General features: G+C 39.5%; 1 protein-coding gene across 1 annotated transcript in view; it reads right to left on the bottom strand.

Moving 5' to 3' along the window:
* The window catches only part of STAM (signal transducing adaptor molecule), a 66,489-nt gene extending 59,435 nt beyond the window's left edge, over positions 1–7,054 (bottom strand). Inside the window, exon 1 of the mRNA XM_065871516.1 lies at positions 6,876–7,054. Coding sequence (XP_065727588.1) covers positions 6,876–6,915 — 40 coding nt within the window. The 5' untranslated portion in view covers positions 6,916–7,054. The remainder of the gene's footprint in view (positions 1–6,875) is intronic.
* Between the last annotated feature and the right edge of the window lie 16,815 nt (positions 7,055–23,869).

Genomic DNA, 23,869 nt, shown 5'->3' with positions numbered 1-23,869 from the left:
ACACTTAAATCTTAAAACCTATCACTCTGTTTAAAAATAGTTAAGCTTATTAAAACTTAACTTATTCAAAAGTAAATAGCTAACTAGAAATGACAAGCTTATGTCTGTTAAAATACAAATTGTCTATTATCATAACTAAGGATGATCTGAATTAAGGCAAACCCAGGAGTGTCTGGTACAGTCATTAATAGATATTATGCTAAACATTCTCCCATGCACAAACAGGATCAGGATCTGACTCAGACTTATATACACAGATCAGAAATGCAACCCATTTCAGAACGCTAAAATTGTTCACATTATTTATTGATGCTGCCTCAAGATCAAGAGCTATAGCAGTTCTTCTACATTGTAAAACAACAAATACTTTTTAAATCAGAAAAATATAAACTACCAGTAGCAGTCCAACATGGCTTTGTGAATAGCAAATGAATTCAAAACTATTTATTTTCTAAGACAAAAACATGGTATGTGGGAAAATAACACACACTTGCTTCTAAAGAATTCGAAGCTTCATAATGATCTCATTTTACCCTCAGATTATCCTTTTCCTTCTACCCAAAAAGAGGAGATTGAGAAATTTGCCTAGCAGTACCCAGAAAAATCACACACTGAGTCTCATTTGAATTTCAGTAGTCTTCTCAATGGATTGAAGCACTTTTTTCTGATAAGCAGCTGCTTTTGATTTTCTCAAAATTTATGACTGCCAAAGATTTGGGGAGGTAAGAAATGCTGAGAGGAGGACTGCCCATCACATTCCGGCTATAGGAAAAAGACTGTCATTCAATCAGTTTGGAGACATAAAAGTTCATCAAAAATGGCCAATGGAAAAAGCAAGTCTTAAAGAAATTACCCTCTTTTTGAGATCGGAATCAATTTTTCAAAAACGTTTGTTTCACCAAATATCCCTATCCTTCCTGACCATTGGAAATTCCACTGGAAGAGCAATCTGAAGCTCTTCTAACCAGAAAGGGAAGTAGGTGTCAAAGGAACAGCACGAAAGCATCTCAGAAAAGAGCACAAAATAGAAATGAAAATCTAGAAGCATTAGAAAGAAGAGCTTACAGGAGAAGTAAAATAGGTACAGAAGAAACAATGAGCACAAAATTTCTTAACCCGGTGGACATCAGACCTTTAACAGACGTGTATTCTAGATTTTTACATTTTTCTCCTGAGTATGTTTTTATAGTAACTGATTCCAGCCCTTAGAATCTGAGAAGTCTCTAAAGGTTCCGAACATACTACACGGCAGATACTGGGCTAAGTGCTTTACGTGCATCATCTCCTCAAAACGACCTTAATGGGGACTAATGAAGAGAAAGGTATGGCAGCTCAGAGGATCCACAGATGAAAAAGCCGTGGTGTAAAACCAACAAGGAAATATGCCTTGAGGAAAAGAGTGGAGACTGAAGAGGTAAAAAAAGGAGCCACATGCTACAAGGTCTTACATGCTATGTTGAAAAGTTCAAATTCCTGTGAAAAGCTGTAGATTCACTGAACTATTTTAATCAGAGGAGCCATATGATTACATTTACATTTTAGAAATATCACTGTCACCTGGAAAATGACTGGGGACAGACTGGAGGCACGGATAACAGAGCTACCGGACTCTCCTAAGAGAGCAAGCTAAACTTGCTGGGCAGTGGCGATGAGAACAGAAAGGATGGGAGGCCTGAACAGACGGACAGATGAATGGACTCAAGAGCTATCAGGAAGAGAAGCACACAGACTACGGCAGCACCAGAATCCTGGAGGGCAAGTTCAGGGTGGCTGGGACACAGTAGACAGTATATATTTGCCATGGGGATGTAGAAAATTACAACTACAGAATTTAAGAATGACCCCCAGGTTCTTGACATATCTGACTAAGTAAACTGAAGTACCAGTCATGAGAACAGAGGAAAGGCAAACTTGAGAAGAGAAATCTGAATATGAGTTTGAACATGCTGAATTGGAATATTCAACTCCAGTAAAGAGTTAGAACGTCCTGTGCTTTTTAAGTGTTCCTCATAGCAACTCCTTGAGGTAGATATTTTTATCCCTATTCACACAAGTGGAAGGAAAACTCAGAGGGGTTCTGTACTTGCCTATGTCCATAGTTTGCCCACTTACTAAGAGCAAATGCTGCGCCTGCAATTTAAACCCAAAGCCCAAGCAAGATTTTTCCATCACACTAAACTGCAGGAGAAGAATGTGACGCTGACATTTACGAAGATGAAACTGGTTGTGGTTTGATATTGACTGGGCTAGCAACACAGACTAAAAACATGTCCAATTCTGTAGGCTACGAGCCGGTCCAAAGTAGTGTGACTAGGAATGCAATGTAGCATAAAAACAAAGACATGATGATTTGGTAGAGGCAGGGTAATGATTCAAAGATGCCTCTTTGGTTTCAAATCAAGATAACTAGAACATTATAAAATAACCGCACAATGAAGGAAGAACTAGACTGGAAAGATAAGTTCAGTTTTCTGATAGATTGATTTTTTAGGTGATACTGGAACACCAAATAGATATGCAAGACCGGAAAGATAGCAAGATATCAATAACTCATCCTTTAATAAATACTTATTGAGTGCTTACTATGTACCAGGCACTGTCCCTGAAGTACTAGGAATAGAAATGAAAAGTTCTTGTCCTTACGGAGTTTACATTCTACACAGGTGGCAATCAACCAACCAACCAATCAGTCAATGTGAGGTAGTTGAGTACTATAAAGAAACAAAATGGAACAAGGACACAGAGAGGGTAAAGATGGATATTTTTTACAAAAGGTAATCAGGGAAAGCCTCTCTTAGAAACTCTTCTGAACAGAGTCTTGAATGATGTGATGGACATCAAGACCTTCAAATATACCTGGGGGAAAAATAACCTAGGCAAAGAAAACAGCACAATACAGATAGAGAGGCAGGAGTGAGCTTGGCATATTCAGACCCAAGAAGCTTAGAATGAGAGAGAGTGTTTGGAGACTGTCATCATATCAGAGACATAGGAAAGGCCAGACTATGGGCCACACTAAGGAACTTGCATTTCCCTGTAAGTGGGATGGGAAGCTCCTGGAAGGTTCTGAGCAGGTAAATGACAGTACCTAAGATTTTTAAAAGATCACTGACCTTTGTAAATGAGCACTGATTGTAAGGGGCAAGAGTAGTAGCAAAGAAGCCTTCTAGAAATCTCCTGCCACAGTCTATGAAAGAGAGAACGATGGCTGCAGTAAGATAATAGTGATGTGAGAAGGAGAAGTGATGAGATTCTGGATATATTTTTAAAGTAGAGCCAGAAGATCTTGCTGATAGCATGGATATGAAGTGTGAAGGAAAAAGAAGAATCAGTGATGACTCCTAGACATTAGAGATGAGTGACAATAAATATCAACGGTGCCATCTACTGAAATAGGCAAGGATGAAGGAATGAGCAGGTTTGGGGAAGAAAGCAAAAACGATTATCATCTCTATATCCCATATTAAAGATAAAGAAACTGAGGCACAGAATATCTAAGCAACTAACCCAAAGAGTCACACTGCTGGTAAGCAGCAAACCTGGTAATTGAGTTCAGGCAGTGTAGCTCCAGAGTCTGAATTCTTAGTGCAAAGCTAAATTGCCTCCTAAGACTCCAAGGGGAAAAAAGTCTCAAAAAAGAAGTTCTAGAACTGAACACTTGGAAGTCACAAAAAGGAGAAGCCAAAAAGACTAAAAAAGAGCTAAGCAGAAAATCAGAAAAAGTTTGGTGTCCTGGAAACCAAGTGAATGAAGTACATCAAAGAGGAATGCTAAGAGATCAACAAAGAAATGAACTAGGAATTGACTGATGGGTTTGGCAAGACAAGTCACCATGGACTCTGAAATAAAAGCTTGATGGAATGAGTTATCTTCATAATTTAAGAGTTGAACTTAGCAAGAAATATAACATCCAAAATGAGATTCATGTATTCAGTAAGTGTTTACTAAACGTTTATTAGTGCCAGAGACTGGTCTACGTGTTAGGGATGCAGTAGTGAACAAACCAAACAAAAATGCCTGTCCTCATGGAGCTCACATTCTAATAACATATTTAGGCGCTTCTTCAAAGGAAAAGTGATCACCAGTATTTTATCTCTTTATATGAAATGTTATGTGGTATATATCAGTATGTAAATTTCCGATTTACCATTTCAGTTTATTGATGAATAAAGCTAAAGGCAATTAATTTTGCAGTAGTAAAAATATATGCTAATGTTAAGTGATAAATATATCAAGTGAGCTAGTGGGAGTACTTTAATATCACTGACATACTCACTGACAAAGTAAGAAGAAATATTGTTAAATGTATTCTACATACTATATTCTACATGCTAGTGAAAAAGTTTAAATGGGAGTCTATTGGACTCTGTCCAAGGATGATTTGCTGGGGTCCCCGGCAGGTCTTCTTAGATAAACTTTCACGATATTTTGATACATGGATCATGAGGAGAGAATTGATCCAAACACTAAAACCTAACTTTAAGAAGTAAGCTTTTCTGGGAGTTCCCTGGCGGTCCAGTGGTTAAGACTCCACGCTTTCACTACTGAGGGTGCGTGTGGGTTCAATGGGGAACTAAGATCCCGCAAGCCACACAGCAGCGTGGCCAAAAACAAACAAACAAACAAAAGCAAAACAAGCAAACAAAAAGTAAGCTTTTCTGGAGCAAAACAATGTTCCTACACTCAAGAAGCTTACCGTCTACAGGCTCAATGGACACGTTCTCAATTCAACAAACTTTTATTAAGCACCTACTCTGTGGCAACCAATAAAAGAGTTCAGGGGCTTAATACAAGATATAACTATCTTTAATGCGAAATAATTTGGTAAAGACAAAAAGTGTCGCAGGAGTTTTGAAAAGGGTGGAGATTACAGAAGGCTAGTGCAGTGTTTCTTAACTGGAAAACTATTTTGTGCCCCCAGGGGACATCTAGCTATGTCTGGAGATGTTTTAAATGATAACCGGGGTTTCGGTGGGGAGAGGTGCCACTGGCATCTAGTGGGGAGAGGTCAGGGATGCTGCTAAACAGCCTACATTGCAGAGGACAGACGCCCACGACAAAAGACATTTATCTGGTCCAAACCATCCGCAGTGACGCTGATAAGAAACCCTAGGTTAGAGTCATAAGGAAATGATTCAGGTATGAGTTGGATTCTGAGTTGACTTTTAATCGTAAGTAGGTGAAGAAAGGTAGAAGAAATAATACAAGCAAAAGTATAAAAGCAAGAAGGAGCCTGTGTCTGAACTGGGTGGTGTAGGTATTGGGAAAGGTGTGACATTAAGAATCCAATGGAAATGTGGGTTCAAAAGGCAACAGGATATAAAGGTGATTGGGTAGTCGGAAGCTAGATTACGTACGAACATGAAAACTAGATCAAGGTGCTGGAAACAGAAGAAGGTATTGAGAAATTGTTTTATTTTAAGCCCTTGCCTTGGAAATCGATGTGGTGAGTTATAAACCTGCTTGACGGCAGCAGCATGCTGTACTCATCACTGTCTTATGTCACCGAGCAGTGTCCTGTAAACAGTGTGTGCTAACTGCTTATGAAATTAAATGTAATTTCCCAGTTATTTATTTATTAGCTATTACTGGTCATCTCTAAAGTTCCATCCACTGCTACGATTCAGGACATTCATTTAAACTGGAACCGAAGAAAGCTATCATTTAGTCGGTGCCCACCATATAAAGGCACTGTAAGAGGCCCCGCTACACATACTATTCCACTGAACCACAAACAAAATGCGTCTTCCCTCTCTTTAAAGACGAGGACGTTGGGACTCAAAGGGCTCCAGTAACTTGCCCATGATTCCACTCTGAGCTAGGCAGCGGCAGGGATGGGACTGAACCTTTTTCTAGTCTTAACCCAAACCTTCAAGCTTCAGTGGCAGGCTGTAAGTTAGAGTTAAAAAGAAGATTCAAACCTTTTATCATTAAGATATACAAAGACATGAACAGCAGCTCCATTAGGGTGTCCTCATTCTTCTTTACTCTAGCAATTAGGCACGGTATTTAACTTGCTTTCACTCCACACGTGTGTGCCCCAAATGCTAGGAGCATTCAAATCACCCCAAAATTCTCTCCCTGAAAACTCAAAACTCCTGTAATTATTACCCTCAGACCAGGAAAACACACACACACACACACACACACAAACTAACCTGTTGAATTGGTATGATCAGTACTTAAAACCGATGACTCAGAAAACCAAAAATAGACCATTTCAAATTCAGAACAAATTAGCATTTTCGGATCCCAGGTCCTCTTCCACACTTAAAGTACTGAGACCTACCCAAGGAAGGCAGCCCAGTGTCTCCGGCTCTCAATGACGTCTACACTGTTGCCAAGTATTCCATCTTCATCACTCTCTCCCAAGATCTCTGACAGTCCACCCTGAACCAGAAGCTCTGTCCTCCCGCTACAGTTCTATCACAGATTTTAAAGTCCCCTAAGGAAGCCAACCTAAAACATTCCCCTAGTTCTAGATGTCTGACATGTGTCCCGGGAAACACTCTATCATAGGGCTTATCATACTACGCTAGCGAAGACTCCCTAGCTCTCGACTCTGCCCTCCCAGAAGCACCATCCCAGCACCAGCTCCCGCCCCAGCTGTTCCTCCGCGGCCTTCGTCACCCACCTCTCCAGCAGTTCTTTCGGAACCCACAGCCCCAGCTCAAGGCCCGTTTCCCAGGCTCTCACAGTCCCCCTTCTTTCCAAGAGGATGTGCCGAGCCCCCAATCTCCTCCAAACTCTTACAGAAAGAGCCTCAGGGAAGGGGCAGGACTCGCCCGGCCCGGGGGTCCAGACCGTCCGCCAGGTGCGGGCACAGCGGGCTCGCAGTCCGCCGGAGGTGGACAGGGGGCGGCAGAAGCACCTACCGACGTCCTGATCGAAGGGATTGGTGGCAAAGAGAGGCATCTCCACTGCGTGCTGAGATGTCCGCAGGGACTCCCCCTCGACACCGCGGGAGTCAGGGTACTACCGAGGAAGGAAGGCTCCTCAGACAAAAACAGCGACCGAGACGGACCCCCAGGGCTCCGCGACAGCTCCTCCTCTCACCGACCCCAAGCTACCGCGGCGGCGGCGGCGGCGGCGACAGGAGCGAAGGAGCCGCGAAGGCCCCCGGCGCGGAGCCTGTCGGGAATCTGGGCGCCCTCGGCGCCGCCTGCCCAGAACCTGCCCGGAACCTGCCCCGCCCAAACCGGCCCAACCCCAGCGACCCCTCCGCCCGGCTCCGCTTTGATTAGCCACACGGGAGAGTGGCCGTGATGCCTGCGCTTCCTGCTTTGGCCTTAGTCGGGAACCTCCGGAGGACGGGGGTCCTCCGGGCGCGCCGAAGCCGACTAGCGAGCCCAGGCGTGAATCAGAGGCTGAGTAGAAAGAAAAGGGGTCGAGGCTGGGGAGAGGGGAGATCCCTTTCTCCCACCCGTTCCGTCGGTTGTCACAACTTTGTGGTCCCTGGGGAGGGGGATGGAAGCCCCTTCACTCGGGGGCATCTAAGTAAAAGGGCTGTGAGTTTAATTCTCTGCCTGCGGTGGCAAGGAACTTGCTCGGTGAAGTCATGTGAGCGGGGCGGCTTGGCCAGACTCCCCACGAGGGGAGTGTCGGGCGCGCGGCTGCTCGCGGTGGCTGAGGCTGCGCTGGCACCTTCCCGAGAGGCCCCGAACGCCTGCTTTGGAGGCTTGGTCAAAAGCACTTCTGGCTGGGCGTTGGCACCTACTGACTGACTGTGCACTCACTAAGCGATTACGGTGATTGGCAAAGCAGTGGCACAGCGCAAGAAGGTCTACGATACCCGCCCCCCCGCCCCAAACCGAGCAAAAAGAGAAAACCGAAAAATGGAGCTAGCGATTGATTAGTGATTCGTAATAACTTAGACTATTTCGTCATTTTATTTATAACTTTACAAAAAAAATTATATCCTGTAGAAATTTTAAGCAGCATCTTCTTGAGATTTTTGCATCCCTCTTGGAAGGAACTTAGAGCATCTTGCATGTAAATTGAAGTTATGTAAGTCTACCAAAATTAGAGCACTTCCGAATGTAGCATGTAAACGTTTACAACGTGTGGACAACAGGATTGGTATTGTGGAATATGAGGAGGGCTTAGAAACATCCATTAAGAATGAAGCCCCCAGCCAAAAATAAATAAAATTAAACAAAAACCAAAAAAAAAAAATACCCAGAGACATAATTTGTCAAAAAAAAAAAAAAAAAAAAAGACCCAACACAGCCAAAAATAAATAAATAAATAAATAAATAAAAAGAATGAAGCCCCATTTCTCAAAGTGAAAAATGACGATTAGAGTAGCATTTAGTTACGTGTTTCTCATTGAGACAAAGATGAAAAAGAGTCAGGGATGTGGGGAATCGTACACTCACAATGTTGGATGAAATTATTACAGTCTCCCTACAAGAAATATCTGGAAGTTTGTAACACAAGCTTTTAAAACCGTGAATACCTTTGGACCCAACAATTCTACTTTTTTCAATTCATCCTAAAGACATTCTTTAAGAACGTGAACAAATATATTCATGGCAACCTTGTTTATAATATCAGAGCATTGTTAAACACGAAAATGCCCGACATTTAGGGATTGGACACACTACTTCCCTCTTGGTGCCTCAGTTTCCTCATCGGTATGAAACAGGAGTAATAATCAGGTTGTGAGAATCAAATGGATTCACACAAACGAAGCCCTTAGGGGCCCAGCATACAGCAAGTGCTAAATAAATGTAAGTAATCGTTTTAACTAGTATTCATTCAGTAAATCATAGTACACACAATGTAAAAACTCCCCGGCTATTAAAGGTGATAATATAGATCTATATTTACATAGACCGACATCTAAATACATGAGTTTGTAAAAGCAGCTTACAAAACCATATGAGATTACAAAATACCCCCAACTTTTAAATTCTGACAGGAAATAGGTGAGAATATTCAGATTATCTCTGAACGGTAAGACTTGTGATATTTTGCTCTTTAGGCACTTTATATTTTCCAGCTATTTTAGTGATGATTCTATATGTCTTTCAAGAGCAGAAAAAAAGTTAACACAGCAATGTAAAAAATGTGGTACATTAGTGCCACCGGTTCTTAATATTTTAAGGAGCCAGTACCAAAACTTGCTTGTGTTTCATTATGATGAGTATACAATTCTTCCAAAATATCACTCTTGGTATGTGAAGCAGAGCATTCTCTCTCAAAAACCGGTTCTTGATTACTGGGCTGACAGAAACAGGTGTCTACCTCAAGTTCCCGGGCATTAGTGTCTGGGGCACATTATCATAATCACCATGTATCAGATCCAAATATTTATGAAGATGCATTTGGATGTGCTTTGTGCTTCGCTGAATAATTCTGTTGCCAGCAATAAGCTAGTGATCAAACTGTTCAAGCGGTGATCATCAATATGTGAGCACTGGAAATAGTGAAGTAATAACATGACTATTAGTCTTGATAGCATTATCTATGTATTCTGACCTAGAAGAATGGTTATTACTCTTTGGGGCTTTTATCATTAATATGCTATAAATAATAAACATTTTAAATATTATTTAACATAAAACCAAATAGAAAAAGTGCAAGTGGTTTGTATTTTGAGGTTGGCTTTCCATTATTATCCCTTGAAACATTAAAACTACATGAGTTTCACTTTTAGTTTTACCATAGTTTTTTAAACGTTGTAGAGACACTTTCAAGTATTTCTGTAATATGTGTTTATGAAATTCTATGGTTAATTTAAAAATGTTAAATCCCTTTTTTTTGTTTGTTTGACTTTGAAAATTCTTCTGTCTTTAAAAACAAGACAGCAACATGCAAGTGGAGTTACTCCAGGAAAAAACTATAATTCTAAAGTTTAGGAAAAGAAATGCCCTAAGAACGTTACTAACACTACTCTAGTTCACACTCTTATCATCCTTTGGATGAATTATTACATTCATCTCCTACTATGTTTTTCTCCTTTCCTACTGCTATGGACTGAATCGTGTCCCCACAGAATTCATATGTTGAAGTCCTAACCCCTAACGTGATGACATTTAGAAGTGGAGCCTTTGGTAGATAATTAGGTAATTAGGTTTATATGAGGACATGAGGTTGGAGCCCTCATGGTGGGATTAGTGCCATTATAAGAACAGACACCAGAGACCTTCCTTTTTCTCTTCTCTCTGCCATGTGAGGACACAATGAAAAGGCACCTGTATCTGCAAGCCAGGAAGAGAGAGCTCCCCAGAACCCAACCATGCTGGCACCCTAATCTCAAACTCCAGCCTCTAGAATGGTAAAAAATAAATAAATTTCTGTTGTTTAAGCCACCCAGTCTATGGTATTTTCTCATGGCAGCTGAGTTAATACACCTACCTGTCTCCAAACCATTCTCCACACCCCTGCTGGAATGATTTTTCTAAAACACAAATCTGATTATGTTATTCCTTTAAAATTCTCATATGGTTCTTCAGTCACTCAGTCGTTTAATAAATATTTATTAACTCCTTATGTGTACGAAGTACCATACTAGATGCTGGAAATATCATAGGGATAAAAGCTCTTTTATGGAGTATAGCTTATGGGAAATACAGTCATTAAAGAAATAATTAAATTCTAATTCCTTAGCATTACATCCTTACAGAACTGGCCCCTGAAAATCTCATTTTTAAATTTTATTTATTTATTTATTTATGGCCACACTGAGTGGCATGTGGGATCGAACCCATGGCCCCTGCAGGAAGCGCAGAGTCTTAATCACTGGACTGCCAGGGAAGTCCCTCATTTTTTTAAAGTCTTTTTTCATCCCCTCTACTTTAGTCTTTCTGATGCCCCCATACTTTCCATGTCTTCAAACAAGCAATTCGTTCTGCCTTTCCTGCTCTGATTCCGTACCCTCTCTAAACCTCCACTCAATTTCAATTCCCAAAAGCCTTTCCTAACTCAGCACCTGACCTGTACTAGGCATGTAATAAGTATTTGTTAGTTGATTATTGGCCGTTTCTATCATAGCACTTAATGGTATTATATTTGTTCCAAGTGTCTTTTACTACATAAAAACCACCCAACCTTAGCGACTTAGGACAACAATAATCATTTCCTTTGCTTGCAAATCAAAAAAGTTGACAGAGCTCTGCAGGCACAGCTTGACTTTCTTCCACACAGTGTCAGCAGGGGTGGCTCAAGGCTGGGATGACTTTACACCTGGGGCTGCAGTCATTCGAAAGCTTGCACACTTACCTGTCTGGCCACTGATACTGGCAGTCCGTGGGGTCATTGGGGCTGCAGCCCAGAACACCTACAGGGAACCTCCTATGTGTCAGCATATCGGACTGCGCATTGCAAGAGGCAGGAAGAGAAAACCTCCAGTTTCTAAGACCTGAGCTAGGAGGCGGGCACAGCAGGGTTTCAGTCATATTCTACTGGACAAGCTGTGGCAGCATTTGCACTGACGGGGAAAGGAAATAAAATCCAACCTTCGATGGAAGGAGTATAAAAGAATTTGGGGGCCATATCTGAAAGCTGCCACAATATTATAACTTTTTACTTGTTTGTATAGCATTGGTCTGTGACTCTCTTATCTTGATATTTCCAGACTTTCCACTAAGTGTTCCATAAATATCTGTTAAATGTAGTAATAAAATATGTCACGATTAAATTGGCACACTTCTGTTACCAGCCATGGGAGAGTAACAGGATCTGGACTTACCTTTCACCATAACCAAGAGAAAGCTGGATGAAGTATGTGGAACAAATGATTTCAGACCTAAACCAACAGACTGGGATCCCAAGGAGAAAGGGAACAAGCAGTGAACCCTATGATCGCCACAGCTTTCTGTCCACGGTCAGTTTCTGGACTGTGCCACAGGGAGCGGAAACCCCAAAATTACCAAAAGGGATAATAAATGACATTTTACAGTGATAAAGGCATAAATTCGCCAAGAAGACATAATAATATCAATTGTGTATCAACCTAAAGACAGAACTGGAAAAAAGGAAGCAAGATTTACAGAACTGATAGGAGAAATAGATACATCCATAGTTTTGTTAGCTGTTTTAATACTCCTCTCTCAGGTAAAGATAGAACAAATAGAAAATCAGTAATTACTTAGAAGACTCGAAGAACTCTCTCAACCAACTTGATCAAATTGATGTTTATGATGGCCCACCCAAACTCTGCAAGATAACATTCTTGCCAAGTAGACACAGAACAGTAACAAAGGCAGACAATATGCAGGACCTTATAATGACTCAAAATAATTTAAAGGATAAAATTAAATAGATTTTGTTCCTTGACTAAAACAGAATTAACTTAGAAAGATAACAAAGATATCTGAAAATTTTCAATTTATGTAAAAATTAAACAGAACAGTTCTAAATAACCTATGTGTCAAAGAAAAATCAGAAAATATTTTGAACTGGATCAAAGTGAAAAATCAAAATTTGTGAGATGCAATTAAAGTGATCCTTAGAGGAATAGTTTAAGCATTAGATATTAGAAAAGAAACATCTAATATCAACGAGCTAAGCTTCTACCTTAAGAAGATAGAAAAAAACCTCAAGTGTAAAAGAGAAATAATGAAGATAAAACCAGAAATCAGTGAAATAAAACACAAATGATAGAGAAAATCAATAAAACCAAAATTTAATATTTTTTAAAAATCAATAAAATTGGTAACACTCTACCTAGATCAAAAGATAAAGAGGAAACACATAAACTGCCAGTATCAGGAATTAAAGAAGCAACATGACTATAGATCCCATAATTAAGACATTACAGAAATTAAATAATATTAAACCAAAACATTCATGAAGAAATATTCTTTTAAAAACCTTTACACCAATAAATTTGACAACATAGGCAAAAGGGGAAAAAAATCCTTGAAAGATGTAAATGATCACAACTGGGTCAAGAAGAAACAAAACCTGAAAACATATATATATATCAATAGCAGAAATTAAATTCCTAGTTACACTCCACAAAAATTTCTAGACCCATGAATTCAATAGTTAATTCTATCAAACTTGTAAGGAAGAAATCATATCAAATATCTACAAAATCTTTTAGAAAATACCTCAGTGGGGAACAATTTCTTAATTGTTTTCTGAGGCCGACATTACCCTGACACTAAAATCAAACAAAGACATTATAACAAAGCATTAAACAATATCCCTCATTAACAGAAATAATAATAATCCTTTAAAAAAGAAATTTACAGGAATATAAAGAGAATACATCATGACTAAGGAGAGAGTATCCCAGGAATATAAAGTTACTTTAGCATTTGAAAATCAACGCAGTTAACAATACTAACAGAACATAAGAGAAAAATCATATGAAAATCTCAATAGGTACAGAAAAATACCATTTGACATAATTCAAAAGCCTTTGTGATAAAAACAACAAACTAAGAATAGAAGAAACATTTCTCAACCTGACAAAAGGCATCTTCAAAAAACTTAGACCTAACATCGCACTCAGTGGTGAAAGAGAATGATTTTTCTATAAAAAGAAGCCATACAAGAATGCCCATTTTCACACTACTACTTAATATTATAATGATGGTCTTAGTGCTAAAGTCAAGAAAAAACATTAGAGCAATATAGGTTTCAGACTTTGCCTTTGGCCAAGATGGAATAACAGAGACTGGATTTATCATCTTGCTGGAAACAACTGAAAAAACAGACAAAATATATGGACAACAGTTGTCAGTGACCCTGGACATCAGGCAAAAAAGAGAGTTATCCCTGAGAGGTAGGACACAAATAAAGGGAGCCTTATGATTGCCCTTGTTTACTGCCTGGATAGAGTATCCAGACCATGGTATAGAGCTCAGTCTCCTTGAGATGAGAAAACAGAGCTGCAGGTCCAGAGGGGCCAAGGTTGTTACGGTTTACAGGGCAGAGCACTGGAGACATGCTGGAACCCAAAAATATGCATCACCTGACAAGATAAAATACACAACGTCTGACATCTAATCAAAAATTACCAGGCTATCTACAAGAAACCTATTTTAAATACACGACTATGTCATGGTATATAAACATATACCATGCTAACACTAACAAAAAGAAAACTTGAACAGTTATATTAATGCCAGACAAAGTTGGTTTCAGATCAAAGACTATTACCAGAAATATAGAACATCACTTTTTAATGAAAAGAGAGTCAAATAATCAAGAGAATATGAGAAAACTATATAGTTTTGCATATAGTGACAACTTCAAAGAACATAAAACAAAAACTGACAGAACTTCAAGGAAAAATAGACAACTCCATGATTATAGTTGGAAATTTCAACTCCCCTGTCTCGATAGTGATAGAAGTCAGTAAGGCTGTAGAAGCTTGAATAAAACTATCAACCAGCTTGTCTTAATTGAAACTGAGAGAACACTACATCTGATGAAAGCTGATTACGTATTCTTTTTTTTTTTTTTTTTTTTTGCGGTACGCGGGCCTCTCACTCTTGTGGCCTCTCCTGTTGCGGAGCACAGGCTCCAGACGCACAGGCTCAGCGGCCATGGCTCATGGGCCTAGCTGCTCCGCGGCATGTGGGATCTTCCCAGACCGGGGCACAAACCTGTGTCCCCTGCATCAGCAGGCGGACTCTCAACCACTGCGCCACCAGGGAAGCCCCTTGATTACGTATTCTTTTTAAGTGCACATAACATACTTATCAAGATAGAGAATATTCCAGGCCATAAAACAAATCTCAATAAATTTAAAAGGATTCAAGTCATACAAAGTATGCTTTCTGAGTACAATAGAATTAAATTAAAAATAAATTACAGAAGAATATTTAAAAGTCCCCAAATATTTGGAAACTAAGTACCACTTCTAAATAACCCATTGGTCAGAAGAGAAATAAAAATTAAAAATAAGAAGTATTGTGAATGGAATGATATTGAAAATACAACATATCAGAATTTATGTGAAGCAGTTATAGCAGTATTTAGAGGGATATTTATAATATAGCATATATACTGGAAAAAAGGTCTCAAATCAATTGTCTCAGCTTTTGTTTTAAGAATCTAGAAAAAATTGCAAATGAAACCTAAAGAAAGCAGAAGAAGGGAAGCAGTAAACATCAGAGAGGAAAGCAATGAAAAAGGAAACAGAAAAACAATAGGGGAAAATAAAAGGCAATAAATAAAATTGATAAAACTTAGTCGGACTGATGAGGGAAAAAAGAGAGAAAAGATACAAATTACAAATTTCAGGAATAAGAGAAGTGACATCACTACAGATGCTACAGATATTAAAAAGATAATAAGGGAGTATTATGGCCAACTCTATAACTATAAATTAGATAACTTAAAGGAAATGGCAAACTCCTTCAACTGCACAAACTACTGAAGCTCAGGACAGAAACAGTTAACTTGAATAGCTCTATTTCTATTAAAGATATGTGATTTCTTGTTGAAATCCTTTAACAAAATTAACTTTGGGTCTAGATGGATTCACTGGAGATGACCAAGGGGCATGAGGAAATTGGGAAGGGATGGGTTGATGGTATATCTTCATTATTTTGATAGTGGTGGTAGTAGTTTCATGGATATATATATGTCAATGCTTATCAAATTGTACATTTTAAATATGTACAGATTAGTTTATGTCAATTATACCTCAATAAAGCAGTTTAAAAATCACCAACAAGAATATCCTTTGCAACAATTTATAGTTTTGATGAAATATTTTTAGACAATCACTTAAAAATATGAGTGAAGGTAAAAATGTTTGAAAACCACACCCTCAGGTCGTTCCACAGAAAGCTTGCCCCACCTCCCCAGGCTCTCCTAATAAATAATTCTAAAACAACTGCTTCTTCTGACTAACATGGTTTAACATGGTTTTTTTTTGAGCAGGTCAGACCAATCTGTAAAATGCAAGGGTCTATAAATAGCCTTTTCACAACAAAAGATAGTTTTATAATAAATATAAACTCCCTTGATTTATTATAGCTCAACTCTTGACTTCCACTTTTGACCCCTTGCTTATTATAAAGATTATACATCTTCTTTAACCTAATAACTGCTAATGACTGGGTAACTGGATTAGCAATACTCAACAGTTGGTGAGGGTTTATGGTGATTCCACTGACTCAGTTTGCAGCTGGTGTATCATGAAGGATCTTTGAAAATGAAGACGTCACCAAGGAATCTGCTTCTCCCCAGCATTTACCATTCAAAGACTTTACAGAGGCTTCCAGGTATGTTAAAAGAAGCCACAGATTTTCAAAACAGATGACTCCAATTATGAAGGTAGCTCAAAATTTCTGGGCACAGTGAAAAATGAATGCGCTTACTGTAAGGAAATATGTAAGAAGGAAAAAGGCAGCTTCATTCTAAAGCTTCCTTGCTATATCTGTGCCTATGCCTATGTAGCAAATGTTCCCCAAAGGAGCACTTAAAATACACTTTTTATATTGTGTTTAGTCTAACATAATTAATGTTTATAATAGCATATGTGTATCTTTCATTTCGTTTTCATTATCAATTTTGTAAGGTATGAAATTGTTCTTCGAGAATGAATTTCTTACTTATAATAATATGACTATAGAACAGAAGGATTTTACTCACAAAGGTTGGACCTTCAACTTTCTGCCTAGAACCACATTTGTAGGATTGATTCTATTTTAGAGGAGATGCTAGTAAGCTCTAGGTAATGACATCACTGTGCCTCAGTTTTCACATCAATAAAAAATTAAATTAATCCAACATTCCTCCCAAAATACAGTGCTCAGTTTATCATTTTCTAGATTAGTACCTCTGTGTTTAGAGGTTTCTCACTCTTAACGTTTCAGTTCTCGTTCTCTTTGTATTTGCTTTCAGCCTCCCTTACTCACTTCAGCTGCATTTTATAAATACTCTCTTCTTGAATCTACCAGCTTTCTTCTCTCTCATATTCATTCCTATTGTGATACTTACAAATAGAAAAACTGGTTAAAATTTTTAATTGTTTTTTTCTCTTCAGTTACTGACATCACTTCCCATTAATGATATCATTGTTCTTATCCTGTTGAAATAACCACATGAAGCCTAGTTAAGTTTTATCACTATATGCTTAAAAACACGCATTACATATCACATTATATCACTAACATTACTAACACGGTCACTAACACTGTCACCAACACAAGTCATTAACTCTGATTTCAAGATTTGTTTTAAAGCTATGATAATCAAGACAGTATGGTATTGGTATAAGGACAGACAAATCAATCAATGGAACAAAACAGACATTTGAGAAATACATCCATACATATATGGACATCTGATTTTTGACAAACATACAAAGGCACTTCAGCAGAAAAAGGATAGGTTTTCAACAAATGATACTGGAACACTTGGATATCTATAAGCAAAAATATGAATTTCAATCTATATTTCACACCATACACAAAAATTAACTCAAAATGGATTATAGGCCTGAATGTAGAACTCCAAACTATTAATCTTCCACAAGAAAACTGCACAAAATATTTTGTGACCTTGGGTTAGGCAAGAGTTTTAGATATGACATCAAAGACATAATCTATCAAAGAAAAAAATTAGTAAATAGGACTTCATCAAAACAAAAGCAACTCACAGACTGGGAGAAAATATGTGCCCATGATATATCTGATAAAGGACTTGTATCCAGAATATATAAAGTACTCTCGAAACAATAAGAACACGATTGTACCACTAAGAAAATGGGCAAGAGATCTGAATAGTCTCTAAAGCAAAGAAAATACCCAATTGACAAACAAGCACATGAAAAGAAGATCAGCCCATTAGTCATTAGGGAAATGAAAATTAAAACCACAATGAGATAGCACAACACAGCAATTAGAATACATTAATATAAAATTTCAAAGACTGACCACACCAAGTGTTGGCCAGGATGCAGAGCCACTGAAAGTCTCCTACATGGCTGGTGGGAATGTAGAATGGTACAACCCCTTTGGAAAACACTTTGGCAGTTTTTATTATTATTTATTTATTTATTAAATTAATTAATTTATTTTTGGCTGTGCTGGGTCTTCGTTTCTGTGCAAGAGCTTTCTCTAGTTGCGGCAAGCGGGGGCCACTCTCCGTCGTGGTACGCGGGCCTCTCACTATCGCGGCCTCTCTTGTTGGAAACACAGGCTCCAGACGCGCAGGCTGAGTAGTTGTGGCTCACAGGCCTAGTTGCTCTGCGGCATGTGGGATCTTCCCGGACCAGGGCTCGAACCCGTGTCCCCTGCATTGGCAGGTGGATACTTAACCACTGCACCACCAGGGAAGCCCATTTTGGCAGTTTCTTAAAAAGTTAGGCATATACCAACCACGCAAGCCAGTCATTCCACTCCTAAGTATTTACCTAAGAAAAATGAAAGCATAGATCCGAACAAAGACTTGTCAACGAATGTTCATAGATGCTTTATTTGTAACTGGAAAAAAAAACAAATATCTAAGCATGAGTAGATAAATTATGTGGTGAACGGATAAACAAACTGTGGTATATCCATACAATAGAAAACTTCCCAGCAATAAAAGAGTGAATTACTGGGGCTTCCCTGGTGGCGCAGTGGTTGAGAGTCCGCCTGCCGATGCAGGGGACACGGGTTCATGCCCCGGTCCGGGAAGATCCCACATGCCGCGGAGCGGCTGGGCCCGTGAGCCATGGCCGCTGAGCCTGCGCATCCAGAGCCTGTGCTCCTCAACGGGAGAGGCCACGGCAGTGAGAGGCCCGCATACCGCAAAAAAAAAAAAAAAAATACAGTTCATGATCAGTGGTATGCAATTCTTCCCCACAGCCAAAACACACACAAGTGTGTTAAGTAAAAGCAGAAGACAATATATAATTAGCTGCTAAAATGAATGACACATTATCAGTACAAACTAATTCTGTGGAAGAATAAGGATCCAGTATGAGCTGAAGCAATCAGTGAAAGCCACTTGAAAACACTGGTACTGAATGTAGCCTTGAAGAGTGAATGAGACTTACACAAACAGGAACGGGAAAATAGCAGTTTGGGTAGGGAGAAAAGAATGGAAGTTTGGATTAAAAGTTAGCCAGATCAGTTTACAGACAATGGACAGACCTTCTTAGCTGGGTCAGAGTATTTTGGTGACAGGCACTTCCTAAGAGATAAATGTTTGATTGGCTCCCCTGGGTTCAGGTTATAGTAGACAGCTCTGAAGCCAAGCTAACTAATCCATTTTTACCCTAAAGACAAGGGCTGATCTGTAGATTGATAAAAGATGTTTTGAAAAGTGAAACAATGTTATATGTAGAAAGCTATTCCAAATCTTTTTTGCTTTGGGGACACCTTGCTTTCAAGCAGGCTCCCACCTCAACTTTCTTTTCCCTGCCTCAAAATACCTCCATCTCCACTTCCTTCATGCCTGTCTGAGAAAGAAGGGTCCTTTCTCTTTTTGAAACCTAACTGTTCCATCTGTGTTCTTAATCGCTAACCCTCTCACAACCACAGAGATCTTGCTTCATGAAATAGCCTATTTCACAGACAATCAGCCTCTTCATATCTTATTGCCCCTTCGCTTCAACAAATAAGCAAATGAAACCCTTTTTTTTGGGACTCTGCTGTGTCTCAAGCTATTTCCTTATTCATTCCCCTCTTCATGCTGAAGTTGACCACCAACCTAGCTCTGGGCTATATCATTTCTCTCTCAGACTGAAACTCATCTCATTTCCTGCATCCCTCATGCCTTCTGCATTCAGTTCACTGCTGCCAGATTAACCTTGGGAAAGAGGCTTCTTCAGTATGATTTTCCTTCTCTCAAGTCTTCAGAAATTCACTCCTGCCTTTCAAAATAGAGTGGTTCTCAACGTGTTTCTAGTCTCGCTTGATACTTTTAAGATTTAGTCAAAGTGCACAACTCACTTATCCTCAAGCTTCTTTGTTTTTCCCACCCCCATGTTCATGGTGAGCCCTCAGCCGGTAAGATCCTCCTGCAATCTGTCTGTTGGAATCATACTCATTCTTCAAGTATTCAAAAGTGATTTTGAGCCCCCAGACAAGTTATTCCCATAGCACTCTGCGATTCACTTTTCAAATTTCTTTTACTCTGCATCTGATGATAGAAGACGGACTTCGGTGTCAGGAAGAGCATCAAAATCTCTACTTATTAGCTTCTGACCTCAGGCAAGTTTCTTAATCCCTCCAGAGTTCAACTGCCTCATTTGAAAATGTGGATAATAATACCTATCTGTAAAGATTGTTGTATGGATTAAATCAGTGGAAGTGCCTGGCATATGAAAGGTGGTATGTTTCTGACATTATCTTGGAATACATTTGTGTGAGTTTCTTATCCACTAAAAAGCACTGTGGGTCTTTTGAGGACAGGCCCCATTTTTCATTCATTTTGGTTCCCCCTATTGGTACGTAGTATACAGTAAATTATTTACTTTTTAAAGGGACAGTTTTAGAAGTCTGTTGCCATGTAATTTACTCTTAGGATATTTCAAAGTTTTTTCCCCAAAATGTTATATTCAACGTTGTTAAAAAATATAGCCACTCTGAAAATGTTACATCTCATGTCATATTCAATGTTTTAAAGAAATAATTGGAGGAGAAACTATTAACTGTAATATACAAACCCATTCTGCCACAAAATTTGGGTTTTATGCTAAACAAATCAATATTGTAAATTTTACACTTTAAAATATTTATTATGCATGACACTAAAATTGACTCTAATAATTTATATACATAAAATGCATCTGCTTTATGTGTTTAGTGTGGTGAACTTTGACAGGTGTATTCACCTGTGTAACACCACAATCAACAAATAGAACACTTACATTATTCTGCAAGGATTCCTGTGTCTATTCCCAGCCTGTTCTCTTTGCACACATCCCCAGCACCAGGCAACAACTTTACTGTTTCTTGTCACTGTATATTAGATTTTCCTTTTCTAGTTTCATATAAATGAAATCATATACTACGTAATCTTTCTGCTTTTGCTCATCATAGAGTTTATTAGATTCATTCATGTTACATGTTCAGTAGTTTGTTCCTTTTCATTGCTGAGTCATATTCCATTGTATGAACATACTACCATTTGTTTATCCATTCACATGTTGATGGACATGGATTATTTTCAGTTTGGGGCAACTATGAATAAAACTGCTATGGGCTTCCCTGGTGGCGCAGTGGTTGAGAGTCCGCCTGCCGATACAGGGGACACGGGTTTGTGCCCCGGTCCGAGAAGATCCCATATGCCGCAGAGCCGCTGGGCTCGTGAGCCATGGCCGCTGAGCCCGTGCTCCGCAACGGGAGAGGCCACAGCAGTGAGAGGCCCGCATACCGCAAAAATAAAATAAAATAAAACTGCTATGAACGTTGGTGTCCAAGTCTTTGTATGGACCTATTTTCGTTCTCTTGGTTAAATACCTAGGAATGAAGTTACTGGGTCATACGGTAAGCAGGTGTATGTTGATCTTTTTAAGAAACTGCCGAATTTTTGTCCTAAGTAGTATTCTCTTGAGCCATGTATGAGAATGCCAATTGCTCCACATCCTTGCCAACATTTAAAAATATTAGATGTAGTGATGTCTCATTGTGGGTTTAATTTGCATTTCCCTAATGACTAAAAAGATCGAGCATCTTTCCATGCACTACTATTTCCATATCTTCTTTGTGACATGTCTATTCAAATTTTTTGCTTTTTTAAAAAAATTATTATATTATTGAGTTATAAGAATTCTTTATATATCCTGGATACAAGTTCCTTGTTAGATATATGTATTGTGAATATTTTCACTTTTTTAATGGTGTCTTTGGATAACAGAAGTTTTACATTTTGATGAAGTTCCATCTGTCTTTACTTTTATGATAAATGCTTTGTTCTAGGTCACTGTATCTAAGAAAGCTTTGCCTTCCCCAAGGTCACAAAGATTCTGCTGTTTTCTTCTAGAAGTTTTAGAGTTTTAGCTTTTATATTTAGGTCTATGATCCATATCAAATTAATACTTGTCTATAGTGTAAGGTAAGGATCAAGTTTCTTTTTTTTTTCTTTTAATGTGGATATCTAGTTGTTTCAGCACCTTTTGTTGAAAAGACTTTAAACTTCGCATCTTTGTTGAAAACCAGTTGACCATATGTATGGGGGTCTGGACTCGATTCACTGATCTATATGTCTATACTTATGCCTACCCCACTGTCCTGTAAACTGTAGTTTTATACTGTTGAAAACAGATATGTATGTGTTCCAACGTCATTCTTACTACACATTTCTGTGTCAATTTTAGAGTTATCTTGTCAAATTAAAAAATATTCTGCTGGGATTTGGAGAGAACTAACAGTTGAACAACTTGAGTCTTCCAATTCACGAACACAGAATAGCTATTTACTTAGGTCTTCACTTTCTCTTGACAGTGATTTATAGTGTTCAGTGTACGGGTCTTGCACGTTTTGTTAAATTTATCCCTCTATATTTCATGGTTTGGGATGCTGATAAGCATGAGATAGTTTTACTCTAAATTTCAATTTCCAGTTGTTCATTTCTCGAATGTATGAAAGGATTGATTTTTTGTTACATTGGCCTTGTATCCTGCAACTAGTTCCAGTAGCTTTTTTGTGGATTCATTAGGCTTTTCTAATAACACAATGTTGTCACTTGCAAATAGTTGTACTTCTTTTTCCAATGTAAATGTCTTTAAAAACAGTAGTTCATAGTTTTCATGAAATTTGAACACTTTTCAGCCAGTATTCCTTCCCCAGGCACACCTCAGACTTCCCCATCTCCCATTGTTAACACACTCCTCAAAATTATCTAAGTTTCTCAGATCAGGCTGGTAGTGCCGTCTGGGGGTGATGCCCAGAGCCCAGATCAGGATCCGCGTGGACCAGGTCCAACTTTCGTCTCCGTGGTCTTTCGGGGGTGGTCTCCAGCCCAGGGCCAGAATCAGGTTCCCGGAGGACGACCTAACAAGAAGATCGCTTCCCTTGTTCTGCACAGAATTTCTTTCACTGGATCACCAGAGATCCGAGTTGCCCGAATGGCGCTCACACACTGATTTGGGGTGACTCAAACTGTTTCAGGCCTGTAAGTGGTTTACATGGATTTCACTTAAATCTCACAACAACCCCACGAGGTAGGTTTTAAAATTATTCCCATTGAGGAAATTGAGGCATAGAGAGATTTAGTTGCCCAAGTTCACACATCTAATAAGACTGGTGGAGCCTGGAATTTGCGGTTTGAATTCCAGTCATCTGACTCCAGAGCCTGCCTTCTAAGTGTGTGCTTTAAGGGGAAAGAGGAAATAACTGTTAGGAGAAAGCATGTGTATCTGGAAGAAGATTTTTAAAAAAGGAGACACAGAGTGCATAACAGTGGGATACTACGTTTCTTGAGGGAAGGGCTCTTGCTAGCTTTCCATCCGTAGGTTGCCTCTGTCTGCGCAAACTTTTCTCCTTTCGTATCTTGTCACGTCCTATTTCCTCCAGTTTCCCTCTAACATCCAGCATCCCGCGCTGCAGTGCAATGAACGCCCACAGAACGCTGGCTCCAGTGGAATCCACGCAGGTGGGGCACTCCTATTCCACCCCCCGCCCCATGCCTGCTCCGCCGGCTGGGAAAAGTGAAACAGGGTGAAAAGTGGGCGCTTCCTCCCCAGAAGCTCTGAAGAATGAGTCTTTGGCGGGAGGATCCCACGGCCTCTCTCCACCTCCAGAAACAATCTTACAGAAGTCTGGGCGGGGCAGGGCCACGCCAAGTCCAGGTGCGTTTCGGCTCAAGGCACTAACTAGCAAGGCGCCCGTAGTCTGCGCCAAGACGCTCGGGCTGTCTCCAAGAGGAGGCTCCCCCAGCTGGCGAGGCGGATGGGTTTCCCCGAGAGCAGAGCTTGAGCTCGCACCCAGGGGCTCCCGGGACCCCCGCGCGCCCCCTCGCC

Source organism: Phocoena phocoena, chromosome 2, assembly GCF_963924675.1.
Source record: "Phocoena phocoena chromosome 2, mPhoPho1.1, whole genome shotgun sequence".
NCBI lineage: Eukaryota > Metazoa > Chordata > Mammalia > Artiodactyla > Phocoenidae > Phocoena > Phocoena phocoena.
The sequence above is the reverse complement of the archived record's forward strand: the minus strand, read 5'-3'. Positions and strand labels throughout refer to the sequence as shown.